Below are 21,427 nucleotides of genomic sequence, written 5' to 3'. Positions count from 1 at the left end.
GAATGTAAAATATTAGTTAGATTTTAATCAGAGGTAGTAAAGATCTTGACAAGAGGTATCACTAGATCTTAAACGCAACTGTAGTCTGGGACTAAGAAAACATATCATTTCTTACAGGTACTAATTAGTTACTTATATTCTTATCATGTTCTTTCCATTCGGCACGTTCTAAGTATTGGTGAACGCTAAACTTGAAGTAATGTTGGTTAATGGGGCCAACGATGATGCGAAGTTTTCAAACGATGGATCCATTATGCAAGATCAGATACTTGCTAATCAAGCAAGGTTAATCAAGGAAATGAAAAACTACATAAGCCAATTGAATAAAAAATATGATATATTTAAATCGACGAATATTTCAAAGGATGAAAAGGCTATTATTTTAAATCAAAGTATTGATCCAGAGTTATTGAGATCGCAGAATAAGATTTATAATTTACAAAAACTGATTGCTGATACTCTAAGCGAGTCCGAATCAATTGAAAATCCTTTTCTTTTTGAAGAGATACTTTTAGAATCGAATGAAAAAATTAAAACGTACATTAATACGGAGATCAATGAAGATGATATTGTTACAGATAGTGAAGGATTGGTGAAAGATAGCAGTCTGGATGAGGATGATGAGGAATACATAAATGAAAGCAAAGATGAAGATGAAGATGAAGATGAAGATGAGACTTTTGTTAGTGAACTGGATGAATCAAGACATTTTGTAACTAGTAGTGAAAACTCACATGATATGTTTCAATATAATATGGAAGATAATATCGATGACAGTTTAATATCTGAAAGTAGCAGAAACAATAGTAGACACATTGAATATGATAAGATTAGTAACATGAATGATAGTATTATATTGGATAATGAAACTGATAGTGATTTTGAAATAATTAAAGATACGCCTTTAGAGGTTATCGATCTTTTAGAAAAATATACAGATTCTAAACCTGAACAAATTGAAATACTAGATGATGAACATAAAAATAAGTTGACAATCATCAATACAACTCAATCAAATAACAACAAAAATGGCATTAACTCTATGGACATACTTCGGTTGAAGCCTATATCTGACGATATAATAGAAATTGAACCGTTATTAGATGATAAAAATTTGAAATGTCAATCTAGTTTAGTTACTCAATTAACCCCTATAAAAAGATATCCTTGGACAGAGGAATTATTTTGTAAATTGAATAACATATTCCATTTACAAAGCTTCAGGAAAAATCAATTAGATGCAATAAATTCTACATTACAAGGGAAGGATGTTTTTGTTTTGATGCCTACTGGTGGAGGCAAATCTCTTTGTTACCAGTTACCTGCTATAATGAAATCAGGTAAAACACGTGGCACTACAATAGTTATATCTCCATTAATCTCTTTGATGCAAGATCAAGTGGAAAATCTGTTATCATTGAATATTAAAGCAAGCATGTTTAGTTCCAAACATTCTCTTCAACAAAGGAAAGCTACATCTAACCTTTTATTAAATGATAAATTGGATCTGATCTATATATCTCCGGAAATGATTAGCAGTTCTAAACAATGTCAACGAGTTATTGAAACATTATATCAAAAAGGCCATTTAGCAAGAATCGTAATCGATGAAGCACATTGTGTCTCTAGTTGGGGTCATGATTTTAGACCAGATTATAAGAAATTATATGTTTTTAAACGGGATTATCCAGATATACCTGTAATGGCATTGACAGCTACAGCAAATGAGTACGTCCAAAACGATATTACTAAAAATTTACAATTAACAAATCCCGTCATGTATAAGCAAAGTTTTAATAGAGATAATTTATATTATCAGATAATTTCAAAGGATAAAAATACAGTTCCCTTGATAGCCACTTTTATTAAGAAATTATTTCCGAATCAAGCTGGTATTATTTACTGTCATTCTAAAACCTCATGTGAAAACTTATGTATCATCCTACAAAAAGAGAATATTCCTTGTCGATTTTATCATGCTGGTATGAATCAGGATGATAGAATTACAGTTCAAGAAGAATGGCAAAATAATCAAGTACAAGTCATAATTGCGACCATCGCATTCGGTATGGGTATCGATAAATCTGATGTTAGATTTGTTTTCCATTACACAGTACCAAGAACTTTAGAGAATTATTATCAGGAGACAGGGCGTGCTGGTAGGGATGGTTTTTATTCCTATTGTGTAACATTTTATTCGTTAGGTGATGTTAGAACCTTACAGAAAATGATTCAAAGAGATAGAAGTCTTGATAAAGAAAACAAGTTGAGACATTTAGATAAATTGAAAGAAGTTATGCAATATTGTGATGATAAAATCCATTGTAGAAGAAAATTAGTCCTATCCTACTTTGGTGAAACATTTGATTCTAAAAATTGTCATAATAATTGTGATAATTGTTCTAGAAAAGAAAATTTGCAATCAACATTAACTGGAGAAAGTATCAGTGATAGTATTGAACAAGAAGAGAAGAATATTACATCAATTGCTAAGGATATTGTCGGTCTAGTGTCATCAATTCAAAAAGAAAGAGTCACTGTAAGTTATTGTCAGGATATAATGAGAGGATCAAAGATGTCTAAGATTGTTCGAGCTGGACATGATATTTTGACCCAACATGGTAAGGGGAAAGAATTTACTAAATTAGACATGGAAAGAATTTTTTTTCATTTAATTACATTAAGAATTCTTCAAGAATATTCTATTACAAACAATATGGGTTTTGCATCAAATTATGTGAAAGTTGGACCGAATGCAAAAAATTTAGCAAATCCAGCATATTCTATTTCTTTGACTTTTTTTAAGGAAAAAGGGAAGAAGTCATCTTTCACAAATTTGTTATCATGTGATACAGTATTTTCGGCGGCCAGTGGATTTGCTTTCATTGATGTACTTAAATTAAGAAAATCTAAAAATATTTTGAGGCCTGTGAATAAAAAGGATATGCTTTCCGAGAACAATGAATCAATATATAAATCCACTTATGTTCTTGACACTAATGAATTATTAGAAAATAAAAAAATAGTTCAAGAAATAAGAATGAATCATTTAACTAATATGGCAGGGCAAAGAACCACACCTAAAAAAAGCACAACAATGGGTAGAAGAACAAAAAGAACTTCCAGAAAGAAGAGGGGAAGGTACCGGTCTAAGAGTCGTACTAAAAAAATTACTTAATTTTCGTTATAAATATCTAAATATTCCAGTAATAGCATTATCATTATATAGCATAATAGTCTTATAATAAGTTTTAATCATTTAAGTATTAATTTTTAAAAGGATAGGACAAAGTAAAACATGTTTTGGTATTTTGTTTGTTTTTTATACGAGAATTTTATGTTTTGCACCGTTTCCCACTTCTCCCCCAAAAAAATTAAAAAAAACTAAAGAGACAAAAAAACATAAAATAAGAAGAAAACATATAGAAAACAATTTAATGAAAATAATAATTATATAAATGATAACATCAACGAAAGCTATCAATTGATAAGAATGAACACTTATATTATCCCTAACAATGGACGTTTTTAATGAAAAATTATTAATTATATCTACTAATGTTCTTTTCCGTTGTCTTTGCATTCAATGATATTGTTCAATTATTTAAATATAAAAAGGTCCTTAAAAATAGAGTTCGGATGAAGTATTCAACATCGCCGAACTTTTAATTTTTATATATTAGAAGCTAATTATTGGTTTTTTGATGCATATCTATTGCAAGAGTAAGTTTTATTAGGCTTGAAACAGGAAACCAACGTTATTACTTCCTTATTCGTTTAGCTGTTACTCTAATAAATATCATTAATTTAGCTGTACTAATATGTTAATCGGTATTAATTATTTTCAATGTTCATCATATTCCATCGTAAATATCATTACAGTAAAATAAATTTTTATCATTAAAGTTCGAATAAATTCTTATTAGCTTATTTTTATATTTTTAAAAAATTCCACTCCAGAACAAACATAAAACAAAAGTAAACCATAAAAAAATAAATGAAATATATTGAGCTAAGTAAAGGAGAAGGCATCATAAGTATCACTCTTGGAAATAATAATTTTTTCTTTCTAGTGCAAGATCAAACCATTGTACTAACTACCTTTGATGTCATCAAGAATTGTAAAAATATAAAACTTACAAATTAAATGATATATAAAAATAATATAGCATAAACATTTTCATAATAATGTGCCAACAAAAAAATAAAACATTAAGTAATAACCATTAATATAAACCATACCACACTTAGTATTCAAGTAAATCCTTATAGCATTACAAACATATGCAAATTCGATAAATATTATGTTATGATGCCTTTTTGAAAATAAATTCTCACATTCCTTACATATTATTTACTAACATCTTGTATATTATTTTTTTTTTTTGATCTAACATAAAAAATAAAAAATTTTAAGTAATACACTTTAGGATAAACACATCTCATTCACTTCAAAAGCTTTCCTAGCGGTTGCTCCTTATTCTATATGAAACATATACATAAACCTGATTCTAATGTACTATCCACACCTGATAATACTAGAAAACTGATTACTTTTTGGCCTATCTTTTATTGAAAAAATTACGAATTCATAATTAAATCACCTATAAACATATCCATTCATACACAATTATATATATATATATATAATTATATAAAAAAAATAAACTCATCATTCCATCAAAAAACAAATTATATTTTGACATTTTGGAATTTTTTTCCACTTACGTAGCCAAACCAATCACCTCTGTGAGGTTTCCAAACAATATTATTGATCTCTTGAGAATCATCAGAATAAAATAGATTCGGTGTATCTAAAACTTCATTACCTGGAACTTTCATATTTTTATCTCCATTACTTATAATACTTGATTCAGGAATAGGCTTATGTATGGTATTTGGCGAACCTAAATATAGATTTAAATCCCAATATAAAACTTGGCAATCGTCACCACATGATAATAAAACATTCCTCTTTGTTGGGTGCCATTTAATCTGATTCACTGCAGATAAATGTCCTTCCAAAATCAATACAGGAGATTCTGGGTTTCTCATATCCAAAATTAAAATCCTGTTAGTATCACCCACAAAAGTGGCCAAAATATTAGGATCAAAGGAAGATGGTTCCAGTCTTAATAATGCATTTTTCTGTTGGGTCATATCTGAGATATCTTCTAGATTTGATAATGAAGAGAGTGAAGGTTCATAAATAATAGTACTGTGGGCCAAAGATCTTAAATCAAAGACTCTAACAGAGCCGTCACCACCACAACTAGCAAAAAGATGAATTGATTTAGTCAAAAATCTAACATCATAAACTTCACTATCATGTGCGATCAATTGTGTCTTTACATAATTTGTACTTTGTAAATCCCAAACAATGCATGTAGTATCAATAGAACTTGATACCAGCATATTTGTATCAATAGGATTCCAATGAAACGAACTAACAGGTGGAAGTTCACCTAATAATCTATCGTCACTGCTAACTCTAGATGGAAAAGAAGATTTAAAAGGGGAAGTGGATGAGGAATTATTAGAAGTGTTTGCTGTGACAGTGCTAAAATTTTGTTTATTACCAATACTATAATTATGTTGCTTTTTATATTTATATAAAGATAGATTAATCTGTTCTTGTAAAACGCCAATATCATCATTTAAGGACCAAATTCTTAATGAATCAGAACCTGTAGCCAGTTGTCTTGAATGCATATGACTAGGTAACCATTGAATATTGCTAATAGGATAAATGACGTCAGCTTGTACCACTGATTTCCATGAAAACAAGTCATTTGATTTAATGATCTCCAATTTATTCTTACTATCTTCTTTGTATGAACTCACACAGACAAAATCATCAGTACTCCAATCTAAACCAAATAGTGGGTAATGGAATTTGTAATTACAAAGGGATCCGTTATTATTGTTATTGGTGATACTATTGTTATAATTAACATTAGATGAGGAAAATAGATTTGGATCATTTTTAGTATAATTAACGTTTTTATTGCCTATCTGTTGTGAAAATCCATTTAAATTATTGCTATTACTATTATTATTATTTGAAATATTACCAGCTGTGATATTATTTATAGGGTGAGTATAATCTAACGGGGAATACATCGGTGAGCGATTTACATATATGCTACTATTACTACTTGTGATATTATCTTCAATGGCCTCATCTAAATTAGATAGGTTACTATAACTAGAATATGCAGACATATTATTGTTGGTTTTATTGTTATTATTATTATTTATGAACATAATTTTACCCCCCCTTTTTCTTTCCATAAGATGAATATAAATAAACTCCAATAAATTTTCTAAAACCTATAGACTGGATAAAATGTACAATTTGTCAGACCCGACTAGCATAAACCAAAACCTATTTTTAATAACTATACATCTACATAGTCATTAATCTATTTGCTTGACAGTTTTGTTCGAGGAATCTCAAAACATTTTTTGACACAATTAAAGGGAAAATAAAAACCGAAGATGAGAATCACGACGTCAAAAAGTTAAAAACAAAAAAAAAAGAAAACAACCTTTCAAACGAGTTCATACAAATAACGCATTATTCTACTATATATATATACATATATACAATATAACAACAGATATCCTACTTTGATTATACATCTACATATCTTTTATAGGGGTATCAGATAGTTGCTTATTTCTTAGAGGATTTAAGTTTTCCCTTTTTGCCATTCTTTGACTTCAATTTCGATTTTAATTTCGATTTTGATTTAGGCAAGCCCGGATACTCACTAAATAATGATTTGTATTTCTTGCCCTTCTTAACGGAAACCTCAGGATAATATTTAATATGATGATAAAATAAGATACTGCTACCACTAATGTCATTTCCAAAAATTTTGTTTTCTATGAATCTTAATATAAAAGAAGGTGGAAGCAAAAGATCCAATATTGGTGTCTTGATCAATAATAACAAATATCCCATCATCAAACTAATAACGGCTGGTACAACACTGATATCATTAAATAACAATGAGGATATTAAACAAATGAACAGTGGGATCCAGGTAATTGGGATTCTCCACTTTCTGTTGACAAATAAATTTAAAGTGGCACCATGCTTGCTCTCTTGTGCAATGAAATATCCCCAAATAACACAATTCCAAAGATAAATACCATAAATAGGTTTATCCGGACAGAAAATTAGTCCAATAACAAAATATGTAACACCAATAATTGGTGAAATCAATCCTAAGAAACAAAAAGTATGAATAGTACCATATATCTTCTCAAATTGTGATAACCCTGGCAACAAAACTATTATATTTAATAAATCCCATAACAAATAACTAGTACAATTATTAGTCCCATCACTACTATAGTGTTGTCTTGTATCTAAAGGAAAATTAGTCACTTTTGTAATAATCAAACGAATATTGCCAGATAACAAATTCTCATAAAAATTATTTGGTGTAAAAGAAGTATCAATAAACCATGAATCTGCCCAATAAGACCAGATAAATACGAATACAATAGCTATTAAATAAGCACTTGAAAACGCACCAAATGATTTTTTATACAGTTTAAAGAATTTAATAGGTTTCGCCATTCTTACATATGCAACAGGCCTCTTTCATATATTAATATTCACCTTTTTCTTTTTCTTGTTTTATTATTATTATTATTATTTTTTTTTTTTTTTTTTTTTTGCTTATACGTTTGCAATTCTATCAATCAATCTACCTATTATGCACCTAATTGCGAGACAAAATTAATTCACATGTAGAACAAGCAACATACATCCATTAAAACACAATGTTGCAATAATAAAGTTACAATGAAATATGAAACCTCGAAAGTTTCTTTCAAATTATCTTTATTCTATTTCATTCCACCTTTTTGCTTGCTTGTTTGCTCGTTTGTTTTGTTTTGTTTTGTTTTGTTTAGTTCTTTTTAAGGATTTTCCATTCCCGTATTTTTCCCACCACCGTGAAACAAATATTTCTATACGGAATGAAAAACCAGAATAACGAATTAACAATTCCGCCAAGAGTAAAATTTTAGTTACTATGGATTTACATATTTCCCATACCCTAATAGAAAATTATAATAACGTTCATTTATAACTGCACAATTTAGAAAAACCCTAACTTCAGATTTTTTTATTTTTCACACAAAAAAACAAAAGAAAGAAACAAACGTCATTATGTTTTTTGATCTTTTAAGAGAAAAATTGGAAAATCGATGAGGAAAAAAAAAGTTTGATGGGGCCTATCCAACTACATCAATTCCAACAACTATATCTATTATGTAACCATGATTGTCACAACCATTTAATGACGAAGTAAATAATAATTCTATACAAATGACTTTTTTTTAGACAATATTATGTATTTTTACATGAACCAATGATATAAACCGTTTTCGCTCATCCTACCTATCAATTGATAAGATGACTTGGTCACATCCAAAACAACGTGCTCGTTTTAAAAGAGCCAAGACAAATAGAAATGAACAATTACACGAATCCAATTCTATGGATAAGTTAAGTAATGTCACTTTATCCGACGAACAATTGCAATTGAAAAATAACATTATACAATTCATTGAAAAACATTTACTCAAATATAATAATAATAATAATAATAATAATAATAATAATAATAATAATAATAATAATAATAATAATAATAATAATAATAATAATAATAATAATAATAATAATGCAAACTTTCCTGCAATGTTTGTTATTCAAGGTGATGCAGGCACAGGCAAATCTGTAGTTTTAAATTCTTTGTTTAATGAAATTCAAAAATTATCAATTGTAAAAAACCACGAAGATAATGAAGAATCTCATTCTGTCTTATATGGTTCGACTAATTATTTAGTAGTAAATCATCCAGAGATGTTAAAACTATATCATAGAATTAGTCAAAAATTCAAATATATTAAAAAATCATCATTGGAAAGACCAACCTCTTTAGTTAATAAATTAAATAAAAATAATGTCAAATCTGAAAAAGTTGTAGATGTAATTATTGTAGATGAAGGCCATTTATTAGCTACTTCAAAAGATCCATTTAAAAAATTCTATGGTGAGAATCACTTAAAAGAGTTAATGTCATTAACAAAAGTTATCATTATTGTTTATGATGATAAACAATCTTTGAGAATGGGGTCATATTGGGAAGATGATTTAGATACTCACAATACAAAGACTACTAATACTAATGGCGCAAGTTTAAATCATATTTATAATTTAATTCCTCAAGATATGAAGGAATGGTATACATTAAAGCAACAATTTAGGGTTGCTGCTCCCAATGATGTTCTTAACTGGATTAACAAAATCAGCATTGATGGGGTCATTCCTAAGCATCCAGTTGATTGTGAAGAATTTGATTTCAAAATATGGGATGACTGTGGTGAAATGTATTCAACTTTAAAACTTTTAAACGAAAAATATGGCCAATGTAGAATGTTATCAACATATGATTTCCCATATAGATTAGATGGAAAAGATTATTTTGTCTCTTGTGGGACAAACTTTAAATTGAGATGGGACAGATATCAACCAAGAGCAATACTACCATGGAGTGAAAGAGCTGATAGTATAGATGAAGTTGGTAGTGTATATACTATACAAGGGTTTGATTTAAATTATGCTGGTGTAATCTTGGGTAGATCGATAGGATATAATAAAAAAAAGGATTGTTTGGAATTAAAACCTGAATATTATGACGACCACGCAGGTTTCACCAAAAAAAAGAATATATCAAATCCTGAACATGTTAAAAGAAAGATTATTATGAATAGTCTAAATGTTCTATTAACTAGAGGTACAAAAGGGTTATATGTTTATGCATATGATGATGAATTAAGGAAAAGACTTATGCAATCAACTTTGTCCAAATAAAAGAAAGACCATAAATAAAAGAATATAGATATTGGTGCAGTAATAATCCTTTCTTCTATTATTTCTCTTTTTTACCATCTTTTATAAAATTATGTACGTACACACACACACACACACATATATATATATATATATATATTGATAGATAAATATAATTATCTTAATTTCCTATCCATACCAAAACCACTATTATTGTTCGTTTCACTTTTATTGGAATTGATTGCTCTTCTTTTATTAACTGCTTCCCAACAAATACCACCAAAGACAATAAAGATGCCAATCCATTGAGTTAGATTAATTTTTTTATTAAATACCACAATACTTAATAACATAGAGATCATCTTTCTAGTGACAGTAATCATAATTAAGACTAGAGATCCGTATTTTTCCAGTGTAAAAAAGATAAAACATTGTCCAATGGCACCACATAAAGAATATGCTAATAAATACGAACCAATCTGAGGATCTAATTGAATCAACCTTATTGCTTTATTAAATTGTTCTTTATGGAAAATACAAAGGTATGGTATATTCCAAAGAATAATAAATAAATTTAAAGCAAACATTAGATGAGCACCAGTTATTTTTTTGTTCTTTTTATCAGTTGGATTAGTATGACTTTTCTCATCATTTTCATCTTTATTTGTGTCATTTTTAGAGCTCTTGTTGGCACTTTTTAATAAATGATCTTGTGTAGCATTTGTCAATCCATCTAAAAATAAACTAATTAATAATAACATAAAACCAAACCAAATAGGTGAAAAACTTAAACTGAATCGAGTAGCAAAAGTAGTAATATTTATAGCTACAGATTTTCTAGTAGATTTACTCCCACCTATAGTGAATATTGTGACTCCTAATGTGACTAATATAGCTACAATTTTTTTCTCTTTATTAATATGGGACCTATAAATTAATAAATGAATCAATAATACAGGTATCATCTTACATGATTTTGCTAACATATAAGTCAAGTAATCTACGTAATTTAGTGCATAAGTAGCCAATGGTGTAGAAGTACTTTGAGTAAAGGAAATCAAAATCAGTTGCTTTGAATAATCTTTAATTAGGTCCAAAGGATCATATTCACTCCGTTGCCACTTCAAATAAACATATCCCATGATCATAGCCACAATAGCTTGAGATACAGCAATGATGTTAGGACATTGGAACTTTTCATTTGAATTAGTCCAAACTTTAGTATTTAAGGGTTCTTGTACTAGGGCCCAAGTCAAAAAACTGGTATAAATACCAATCACACAAAAGGATAGGATATAAATGTTTGTATTTTGTAATTCATTATCTTTCCCTCTGTCCTTCCCAGTTCCCTTTGAAAGCCTTGTCATATTAATAAATTAAACAATAAAAACAACAGAAAAAAAGATAAGTAATAAGTATTTATCTATCTACTTATAAAATATATATATATATATATATATATTTTATAATATTATAGACTAATCAATATAATTTTTGTCCCTTGGGAATGAAAAAGTCACAAATTCAAACTGCAATCCTATACTACTTACTCTTTTTGTGACATACACACGAACAAACAACTAAACCCAACTATAGTATAACAATGCTCATAAATGACCCAGAGTGTTATCCAGTCTTATGGCTATTATTATCATCGTCATCCATTGTTTTGGCAACATATATTACCAACTTTGCAATCCTGACATACCACTCTCAATTATCATCACACCACCATTAGACAACCATAGTAATAGTAATAATAACAGTAATAGTAATCAATAATCAATAACCAATAACATACGACTCGACGGCTCAAGAATTTTTTTTTTCTTCGACCAACACTCAGATTCTTTTTCGCGTAGACGCTACCAAATAAAACAGCCTTTCTAATGGATAGAGAAAAACAAAAAAAGGTCAGCCAAAAAACAAAAAATCGACAAATTTTTTTTACTTTTAAATAAAACTTGTTTTGAAAAGATTGATTAACCACTGCTATTTCAAACATTAGAAAAAATAGGTACCTGTTTACCAATTGACCATCATTTCCTGCTCAACTACCCATAGAGACTTTTTTAACACAGCCCTTAATTGCTTGTTTTTATATTATTCTTTATAGAAGAAATCAAAAAATAAAGGTAACAATTACTAAATCAATTATTATTTTTCAGCTACTGCCAGTTTCTTTTTTTCTTTTTTTTTTTAGTGATTGAGCCATGGTGAGACCTAAATATTCTCCAATCAACGCCACATTCGGTGTTCGTATGGAACAATTTATGGAATCTCAAGAAGATTATATCAAATATCATTCTAAGTTAAATAGAAAATTGCAGAAGTTAAGACGAAAGCTTAATTTAACTACAAGAGATACCAAGCATTACTCTTTAAAGGAAAAATTCTCTAAGTTGACCTTTGAAGACTATGACAATAAAAATAAGCTTTTTGGTGTGCTTTTACTGCTATACATTGAAAGAGATTTATCTATCTGTGAATTATATAAGTTAAGAGCAAGAAATCGTGGAAAGTTTAAAAAATCTGAAAGAAAATTGGTCACTGAAAGATTGAGAAAATCTGTCAAATCTGTTAACCGTTTATTGGATTTATCTAAAAATGAAGAGGATTGGATTATACGTCTCCAATATTTAATCTTTAGTAAATTGATTGTTGTGGAAAATCTATTATATGGGAAAACCGCTAAGAGAAAAGAAAATGATAACATCTCTCAGGGCTTGGCTACCTGTTTTGCTGCTTTACAATTCTTAGTATCTAAGGAAATCATCAATCAAGATTTATTTGATTTTATTCGTTCTAAATACGAATATACTTTAATGCAATATGCTGGTGGGTTATTGTCCTCGATTGATTTACATAATTTTATTACCAACACTATAATCCAAATAAAAGAAAACAAAGAAACCCCAAGAAATCAATATACGGATGAATTAATCAATTTGTTATATAACAATGGCTTCACTATTGATTTTCAAGACGTTGAAATGAGTAAGAAGGAAAATGAAACCACTATTAAACATATCAATTGGAGAGCATTTAAATGTACTATTAATGATAACCATTTAGCTCAAATGATTGAAGAAGCTAGAAACGCTCCGAAGGAACATATATCAGATTACAGTAATAAAATTGCTAAGTGGGAAGCATGTGTGTCTTACCAAGAAAACTATATTAATCATAACAACAGTAATAATGATGAGGAGATTGAAGACGAAGAAAATGAACAAATCTTATTAGCATATCTTAAATATCAAACAATCCTTACCTCATTTTCTCGTGAAAATGATTTATTTAAGCAACTATGGAATGAATGGTTACAAATTGGTCCTCTATTAACAAATAAAATCCTAAAATACAAAGAATTAGATAGAATAGTGAAAAATAAAAAGAAATATTTACAAGATTTAATGGAGTTGCCAGGTGTTTACTCTGATGATGATTTGTTATCACAGTTGGAATTAACTCAAATATACTTTACGTTACATGTTAATGCTGTTTGTTTAGGCCATCTTTACCAATTAAAACATCTCAATATTGAAGCTTTAGCTTTATATACAGATGCATACCAAAAGATTACTGAAACTTATTATCAATCTGGAATTATTTCAAATGATGACATCTTACTTCCTCACAAAATCATAAATAAAGAGGCTTTAGGAAACTTTATTGCAGATTTAAAAGCAAAATTATCAAGCATCATTGCATTAGCAGAATTTGAGAGTGAATTCCGTAATGTAGAAAAATCAAAATACGATTTTAGTACTATAGATAAATTGACTTTGGGTGGAACTATTACTTTAAATGATGCAAAATTGGATAATTTATTCCCATTAAGACCTCAGTTAATTCCTGTTGGTGCTAAACCATCACTTTTTGATGTTGCATTTAATTATATTCAATATGATAATAGCTCAAAGACCATTACAAATAAGTCACAAGAAAATCCTATACAACCTGAATCAACTTTAAATCAAGTTGATAACAAATCCACTTCTACAGATAATAAACAAAATACACCACCTAAGAGAAGGGGTTTTCTTGGTTTATTTGGACGTTAAATACCTTGATGAATTAGAATGTATTATTAAGTTTATAATATTTATCTTCTATAATTAAATAATTCAACATATTATAAATAAGTGTAAAAAAATAAAAAAAATACATTTTCACTAACAAAAAAGCAGAATGCACAATCAAATACATTAGGACTCTAACCCATTTTTTAGATTAAAATAATAATATACCTCTCAAATTAACAACAACCAACAATTCTGCTTTAGATAGTTCTAGTGAATATTAATCTGTTAAAAGTCCAATCTTAATATGTTATTATTCTTATCTACACATATTACAAAAATTATTTAAAAAATGTCTGAATGATTAATTGTAATAATTTAGAAGTGTTGAATGTTACTTTGGAATTTAATAGTTGTAATTTCTTTTTCTCTTCATCAACTTGACTAGAAACCAAATTTTCTAGAGTAAATGAATCAACTGTATCCGAATGTCTCTTTTCAGGACCTTTACGTTTATCTAATAATTGAATCCCAAAAACTGAACCATTAGATGAGGATATTTTGATTATAATATCAGGGTATTTGGGGCCACTTGATCCAAACACTTTTACTGTCTGCTGTCCAAGTCTTTCGCCAACAATCTTCTCAATTACACCATTCTCGTATAACTGTCTCACTGTCCATTTGAATTTTAATCCATTTAATTCTGGTATATCCTTATTACCTACTTTTCTAACTGCATTTTTAATATTACCAAATGTACTTCTATTATGAGGAACAAAATTCCTTGATTTTTGTAAACTTTTAATCGTTTTGTTAATCAATTCTTTAATTTCTCTTAAATAAATTTCTAATTCTTTGTTTAAGTGCGACAATTTACTTAATGTAACTCGAGTTACTTCTAATTCTTGCTTCACATAATTGATAGCATAGTATGGATTTTTAATTGTATTAGCAATATCATTAAGAATATTTTGCAGTTTGTTATCAGTGGCACAAATTATATTTGCATTTTCTAATTCATGGATTTTGCGTAAGGTTGATTGCTTTAAGTTGAAATAACTGACTTTATCTAGTGTTTTAATGACAGAATCCTCAGATACTTGCTTATTCTCACTCAAAAAATGCTGAAAAACAACCTCATCTTCTGGAAGAATACAACTAACAACTAAATCAAACAAATTTGTTGATACATCCTCTATTTGTGTCATATATACCAATGAACGCTTGGTTTGATCATAAAGCTTCCTCATTTTATCATCTGACACAAGAAAGCAATATACGGATGGATTCAATTCTAAAAATAAACGCCCTTCATTAGATATTGTTAAGTCTTCTTTACTGTTTGACAACAATTCGTGTATTACATCTTCCTGTGGATATTGATACAAATTGTCCTTAAACATCTTGAAGATATCTTTAGCCTTTTGAGATAAGATTTCAAGCTTTGGTGTCTCTGATGACATATCATAATATATCATTTTATCACCATCTTGTTCATATTCTGGTCCAATCATGAGAGAATATAAAATATCCTTAATATGTGGCATTATTTCATTACTATATTGATTTAATGGTTCAAAATACCCTTCAAATGATACAAATCCAAATAATGTTGATAACGAAGAGATTAAAACCTCAATTTTATCCCTTACAATCGTGTCTTGATATTTCTCAAATCCAAATAGTTCGCTTTTTGATAAATATAAATTAACAAAAGTACCTATTAATATCCTTGAAACACATCTTAATGAATCAATTTCATTTGAATTGTGATCTGCCGCCCAACCAAACATTTTGGTACAAACATATTTCAATTCGATTGGAATATATTGGTATTTTCTTGTAAATATTTCAGCAATTATTTCAATTCCATGCCATAAATTCCGTAAATTTACGATAAATGTTTCTTTAACACGGGAATCTTCAATTGGAACCACATTACCGGATGGAGGCTGACCGTAAATATTTTGATATATAATACCTGGATCACTTTCAAAACTAATTGTAGTATTCGAAATATATTCTAATACAGGAATGAACAGTGTGTATGAAGCTGAGCATTCCTTTTCAAAAAAACATTTTAATAGAAAGTCCCAAAATTCTCCTGAGGTCACCAGGAATTTATTAATTGTGTGACATTTATTTAGTGAATATTGCAAAAACTCACAAATTTGCCTAGTAAAATAAATTTTTTCTCTATTCCCCATTTTTTGATTAAAAGTAGTAAACGAAAGATATATACTATCTTTAACAAATTGTGGATGACTAATATACATTTGTCTCCAGTATATTGGGTTTACTTGCAATAAAAAGAATAGCTTTCTCATTGTTGGATACTTTGAATTTGGAATAGAACATGCATGAGAAAAATGGTAATCGTCATCAGCAAATATTCCATATTTTTCCAACACTTTTAATGTGTCTAGCTGTTTTCTAATTTGTTTTTGCAACTTTTCTTTCTTCATATTCTCCGCATCCAAAGATGCTTGGCAACTTTCTAAGTCATTCTGGACATCTTCGATGGTTCCTATATTATTCAAAAGATAGGTGAATTTTCTTACAGTATATAGCGATGGATTTGGAGATTCAATTAGCTCTATGTAGGCTTTTCTTTGAAGATACATTTTTATTTTACTTTGAATCATCATAATAGATCTTTCATTCCTTCTGAAGAGATTATTTCTTTCATTGAGTGATGATCGTATTAAAAAACCCTTTATACTTGCTTGAAGATTAATTAGATTGTTATTCTCAATAATATTATCCACTAAATCAAGTGCATATCTTACTAGCAAACCTCTTATGATACCCTGAAATTTATCCAATCGATCAAAAGTATCATTACTTTCGATTTGTATTTGGTTAAATATTTGACGAACATACATCCCTCTAATTCTTGTGGATAGATTTATAATCTGTTTATTGCATGTTCTCGCTCCTATTACTTGTTTTAAAATATCCTTTCTTATGAATATTGCTCTAATTCTTGCTTGAAATAAAGGCAGTTCATCAGCAAATTTTTGAGTTAAAGTTTTTCTAAGAATCGATATTTGTTTCCTAATAATGGATGCTCTCAACCTATTTTGCAAACAAATAATATCTCTTTTTAATGAATCATTGATTGATGATTTTCTTATTAAATGACCTCTTATACATGATTGGAAAAATATTACTGGCTGTTTTATTGATTTCATGCCATTTAAGGCCTTATTACATCTTCTCCTTATTATTACTGATCTAGTAATAGCTTGTAATCTAGTAAATATCTTCTCTTCTCTTAAACATTTCATTCCTGCTCTATCCAAATCTTTTCTAGTATGATTACCTAATACAAAAGCCTTCAATTTATTTTGTAACATGATCTCCTCCTGTGATAATGATAGTCGTTTGCCAATGTTTAATGACTTCCTTACCCTGTAACCTTGACATATAGATTGAAATGAACAAATGTCATTATAAAATAAATCAATAAGTCTTCCTTGCATGTAAAGATCAAATCTAATGTTGGAGCCTCTACAATAACTTTGCAACTTAATAATTTTATCTAAGTATTCATCTTCTGTCATCTTTTCTCTGCGTACAGGAGAATATCTTGAAGGACTGTAATTAAAACTTCTATAATACTCCAAATCTTCTTTCCTTATTTGACTTCTTCTTTTAAAAAAATCAGTATCATATGACAAATGTTTGGATATTGAAGGTGAATAATATGAAAGACTTGTATTTTTGATAGGACTGTAACTTAGTTGTGGTGTTTTCTCAAAAATATTTCTATCTCTAAAAGTCGGTGTTGGAAGATAAAGTGATGAAGGTTTATATGCATCAGAATCGGCTGATGGAGATGCAATATTCTTACTAATAAATACTGGCGATTTCAATTTTGGCATACTTCGAAGGATATATTCATCTGTACTCCTCTTGCCTTTTTTTTCATTCTCACTATTACTGTAAAGAATCTTTTTTGTTGGTGTGGTAAATAATTCATTTGTTGGTCCATTAACATGTACCTCTGGTTTAGCATATTTTTGGAAATCACTAATTAATCCTGATGGTTTCTCCTTGAAAGGGGAAGAGACCACTGAATTAGAGGAAGGTGATACTCCTAAAGATTTAAAATCCCGAATTCTAGGCCACGTTCTTTTACACTTTTTTATATCTTCCATCTCAAAGTCTATTTGTCCAGATAAATTTGTCAAAGTAGGGGTTTTGCCTGGCCATTTCTTTGTAATAATAGTAATTAAGATATGTAATGTCTCAAATACCTGAGGTAAATCTTTTTTATTATACAAATCTTGAGCTTCAAATCTAAAAGAATCGGGAACGCCCACATTTTCCACAAGAAGGAAGAAAGCATTAATATTTTGAGTATGCCTAAATTGTAATTTGTTGCCTGCAGGTACAATTGTAAGAACTAAATCAGGATTGATTGCTTGTGCCATTTGGGCTAAATACACACCATTTCTCAAAGCATCTCCAGCACACAAGTCGATTTCTGATGGTAAATCTTCTTTAATTAAATTTTCAATCCATCTTTTCACTTCTGCTACACGACACAGAAACTCATAATATCTGAGATCTTCCTTAGAATATTTTGACAAATCTACTGATTCACCAGTGGAATTTAGTTTATATTTAGAAAAAGAAATATTAGAGGGTGTTTTGATAGAACTTCTAGAATTGTAAATTAATGGATTTTCTTTATTACTAGAAAGATTTTTGGTACTAGACAAATAATTAGATGATTTAATAGGCTTTATTGGAGTTGAAATATCCTTCTGAAAATTCAACTTATTGGGGGATACACTTTTCAATGGCGTAATTGCTTCAGATGAGGTGTTTAAATTACCAATATACCGATCAATGAAGGGATTATTTTTATTCTTAGAATTAGGGGAAGCTCGCAACTCAATCATTTTAATATACCTGGTATATATGAAGATATTATTACAACTGGAGTATCTATTTGAATTATGAAGTTACTGTGATTTTAGCTTTTGTTTTTTGTTAATCTTCAGTTTCAAGGAGTACTAGGCTAATTAATAAATAAGAGAGATTCTCTTAGAAGACTATGAGTTCAACAGGATTTACTTCATCATTATTCTTAATTGCTCCAACAATATTCCAATTTCTTTACTTTATTGCATATTTCTATTAAGTTTTTATTTTTCTCAAACCTCATTTATTACTTTATTTACATTTTTCCCAAATTGGAAAACATAATTGCATCAGACTACTTGTATTTTATTCTATTTTATTTATTTTTGGCAAGAAACGAGACCAAACAAAGGTAGAAAAAAAAAGAAGAAGAACCATAGTAATTGTGATACATAAGTTATCCATCTATTTCCTATATTTTAAAAGATAATATCATACATAACTGATCCCCAATCTCTCTTTTTTGTACACACACATGTACATCGTGCTACGACAACGGATCTAATCCTGCGCTAAAATTAAATTCTCCAAAGAAATAATCTTTATCTTCTTTGTTGCGTTGATCAATATTACTGAAGTTTTCGATAGTAATAATAGATTTGGATGTTATATCAAATAAACAGTCTTTAATATTTTCAATAACAACAGTCTGTTTATCGGGTTTTGAAGTTATTGGTTCTTTCAAAGAAATCTTAATTTTGCAATTTAGTAAATTATGTAATCTTAACTGAACTGTGTCTTTAGAAGGAACCTGTATAATCATTATACAATCGATACAATCTGTAATGAAAATATTACCTTTTGTGAACGGAAGATCAAGCAGTATAATACGAGTTTCACTTATTTGTGAAAGGGTAAGGGAACCGGATATATCCCTTAAGTCGTTACATCTTATCGAACTTGAGGAGATTTGACAATGCTTCAAATTCTGTAAAATTGAGACATTATCTGATACTACAATTTTTTCATTCACAGTTTTAGTAGTTATTGAATTAAGTGGGGTCATACTTGACAATTTCCTATTATTTATAGTATCACAAAACTTTGGTTTTCTTTTTAAATGCAATATCTTCTTATTACTATTATTTGGTTGATCATTAAAAGTCAACATTTGTTTTTGTACAATTTTCAGTAGTGATCTTATATCTTCTGAATAATGTTCTAAGTCATACTTAGATAATTTATTTGACATTTGATTGATCTTTTGTTTCAACCGAATAATTTCATCTCGAAGTCGTATAAAAGCTTCGTGATCAGTCTTGTCATTTTCCGAACCACCTATAAATTCTACTTCATTTTGTAACCTTTTTATCTCTAGTCTAATTCTATTTCCATTCATGACCAATTATCTAACACAAAAATACACCATTAAGTCCTGCCCTCTTTCTTCGAGACTAGATACAAATACGCCTACAGATATATGCAATGTCACTTTTGATCTCATCTCAAATTTCTATCCTCCTTTGAGCCCTCCCTTTCTCTCTCTGTCAAAAAAAAAACGTTTCTTTTTTCATTTTTTCTCATTTTTTTCAAAGACAAAGATTTTTATTTCACATATCGAAAAACCAAACCAAACCAAAAAAAAAAAATTTAAAATAAAATAAATTACTAACATATTTGAAGACATATACACTCAATCACCAATATAGAGGTGACTAACATTTATACATATTCATTTTCAATTAAACAAATCCAACCATAGAGGTGATATATATTTGTTTGACTGTGAAACTATACTTATAAAACTGATACTACAGGACATAAAAGATGTGTTTACATAAAGAACCACTGGACCAAGAAGATCAAGATGCCATTATTTTAGATGCCAGAGCTGGAGATTTAGATTCTTTAAAAGAAATATTCACTACGTTGATTGATCCATGTATGCTGCAAACGTGTAGAGACTCCATTTCCAAATCTACTGCATTACACATGGCATGTGGTAATGGACACTTAGAGACTACTAAATATATACTATCTCTAATACCAAAGGACCAACTGAAAGAATATGTCAATTTACAAAATGAAACAGGTAATACCGCATTGCATTGGGCTGCATTAAATGGACATCAGCCAATTGTTGAACTTTTATGTGATGAATTTGAAGCCGATCCGTTTATCAAAAACTGTTTTGGCCATGATGCTATTTTTGAAGCAGAAAATAATAATAAAGAAGAAGTTGAAACTTATTTCTTAAAGAAGTACGATGTGGAGCCAGCAAGCGAGGAAGAGGATGATAATAATGCAGGAGATGTACAAGTATCAAAAGGTACAGAAATCGAAGATGTCACTAAAGAAGCTACTGAAGTATTAAGTGAAGCCACTAAAAACTTAAATATTGAATAATAATAATAGTAATAATAACATTTATAGAAGGAAAAAAATATTAAGAATCTAAAAAAAATCTTTTCTCCTTGTACATTAAATTTGCGATAAAATTCAAAAGCCCCGAGATAAGAAGAAGATAGAACCAGAAGATACACACTATACCTGTACCCACACCTATATCAATACCTATATACTATACATTTATATGCAAAAGAGAAAGCCTAATTAATAGAAAACATTCAGAGACATTGCATGT

General features: G+C 28.9%; 9 protein-coding genes across 9 annotated transcripts; 4 read left to right on the top strand and 5 right to left on the bottom strand.

The window, feature by feature from the left end:
- Positions 1–199: 199 nt before the first annotated feature.
- PWA37_000482 (RecQ family ATP-dependent DNA helicase) lies at positions 200–3,178 on the top strand (the record flags this gene model as incomplete). The annotated part of the gene is made up of 1 exon (XM_064857157.1): positions 200–3,178. One exon carries the CDS (start codon positions 200–202, stop codon positions 3,176–3,178), a length of 2,979 nt encoding a protein of 992 aa, XP_064716290.1.
- A 1,514-nt stretch (positions 3,179–4,692) lies between these two features.
- Positions 4,693–6,294, bottom strand: PWA37_000481 (uncharacterized protein; the record flags this gene model as incomplete). The annotated part of the gene is made up of 1 exon (XM_064857156.1): positions 4,693–6,294. The coding sequence occupies one exon, from the start codon at positions 6,292–6,294 to the stop codon at positions 4,693–4,695; it is 1,602 nt and encodes a 533-aa protein (XP_064716289.1).
- A 385-nt stretch (positions 6,295–6,679) lies between these two features.
- RBD2 (putative rhomboid protease RBD2) lies at positions 6,680–7,594 on the bottom strand (the record flags this gene model as incomplete). Its single annotated transcript, XM_064857155.1, has 1 exon — positions 6,680–7,594. One exon carries the CDS (start codon positions 7,592–7,594, stop codon positions 6,680–6,682), a length of 915 nt encoding a protein of 304 aa, XP_064716288.1.
- An 843-nt stretch (positions 7,595–8,437) lies between these two features.
- On the top strand, positions 8,438–9,901 carry PWA37_000479 (uncharacterized protein; the record flags this gene model as incomplete). Its single annotated transcript, XM_064857154.1, has 1 exon — positions 8,438–9,901. The coding sequence occupies one exon, from the start codon at positions 8,438–8,440 to the stop codon at positions 9,899–9,901; it is 1,464 nt and encodes a 487-aa protein (XP_064716287.1).
- A 155-nt stretch (positions 9,902–10,056) lies between these two features.
- Positions 10,057–11,247, bottom strand: HUT1 (UDP-galactose transporter HUT1; the record flags this gene model as incomplete). The annotated part of the gene is made up of 1 exon (XM_064857153.1): positions 10,057–11,247. The coding sequence occupies one exon, from the start codon at positions 11,245–11,247 to the stop codon at positions 10,057–10,059; it is 1,191 nt and encodes a 396-aa protein (XP_064716286.1).
- Positions 11,248–12,093: 846 nt separating this feature from the next.
- Positions 12,094–13,947, top strand: SRP68 (signal recognition particle subunit SRP68; the record flags this gene model as incomplete). The annotated part of the gene is made up of 1 exon (XM_064857152.1): positions 12,094–13,947. The coding sequence occupies one exon, from the start codon at positions 12,094–12,096 to the stop codon at positions 13,945–13,947; it is 1,854 nt and encodes a 617-aa protein (XP_064716285.1).
- A 299-nt stretch (positions 13,948–14,246) lies between these two features.
- IQG1 (Iqg1p) lies at positions 14,247–18,821 on the bottom strand (the record flags this gene model as incomplete). The annotated part of the gene is made up of 1 exon (XM_064857151.1): positions 14,247–18,821. The coding sequence occupies one exon, from the start codon at positions 18,819–18,821 to the stop codon at positions 14,247–14,249; it is 4,575 nt and encodes a 1,524-aa protein (XP_064716284.1).
- A 509-nt stretch (positions 18,822–19,330) lies between these two features.
- Positions 19,331–20,182, bottom strand: CIN2 (GTPase-activating protein CIN2; the record flags this gene model as incomplete). The annotated part of the gene is made up of 1 exon (XM_064857150.1): positions 19,331–20,182. The coding sequence occupies one exon, from the start codon at positions 20,180–20,182 to the stop codon at positions 19,331–19,333; it is 852 nt and encodes a 283-aa protein (XP_064716283.1).
- Positions 20,183–20,610: 428 nt separating this feature from the next.
- YAR1 (Yar1p) lies at positions 20,611–21,189 on the top strand (the record flags this gene model as incomplete). Its single annotated transcript, XM_064857149.1, has 1 exon — positions 20,611–21,189. The coding sequence occupies one exon, from the start codon at positions 20,611–20,613 to the stop codon at positions 21,187–21,189; it is 579 nt and encodes a 192-aa protein (XP_064716282.1).
- Between the last annotated feature and the right edge of the window lie 238 nt (positions 21,190–21,427).

Source organism: Arxiozyma heterogenica (assembly GCF_036370985.1).
Source record: "Arxiozyma heterogenica strain weizmannii chromosome Unknown scaffold_11, whole genome shotgun sequence".
Classification (NCBI taxonomy): Eukaryota; Fungi; Ascomycota; class Saccharomycetes; order Saccharomycetales; family Saccharomycetaceae; genus Arxiozyma; species Arxiozyma heterogenica.
Note: the sequence above shows the minus strand (reverse complement) of the source record. Positions and strands in the feature narration are given on the sequence as shown.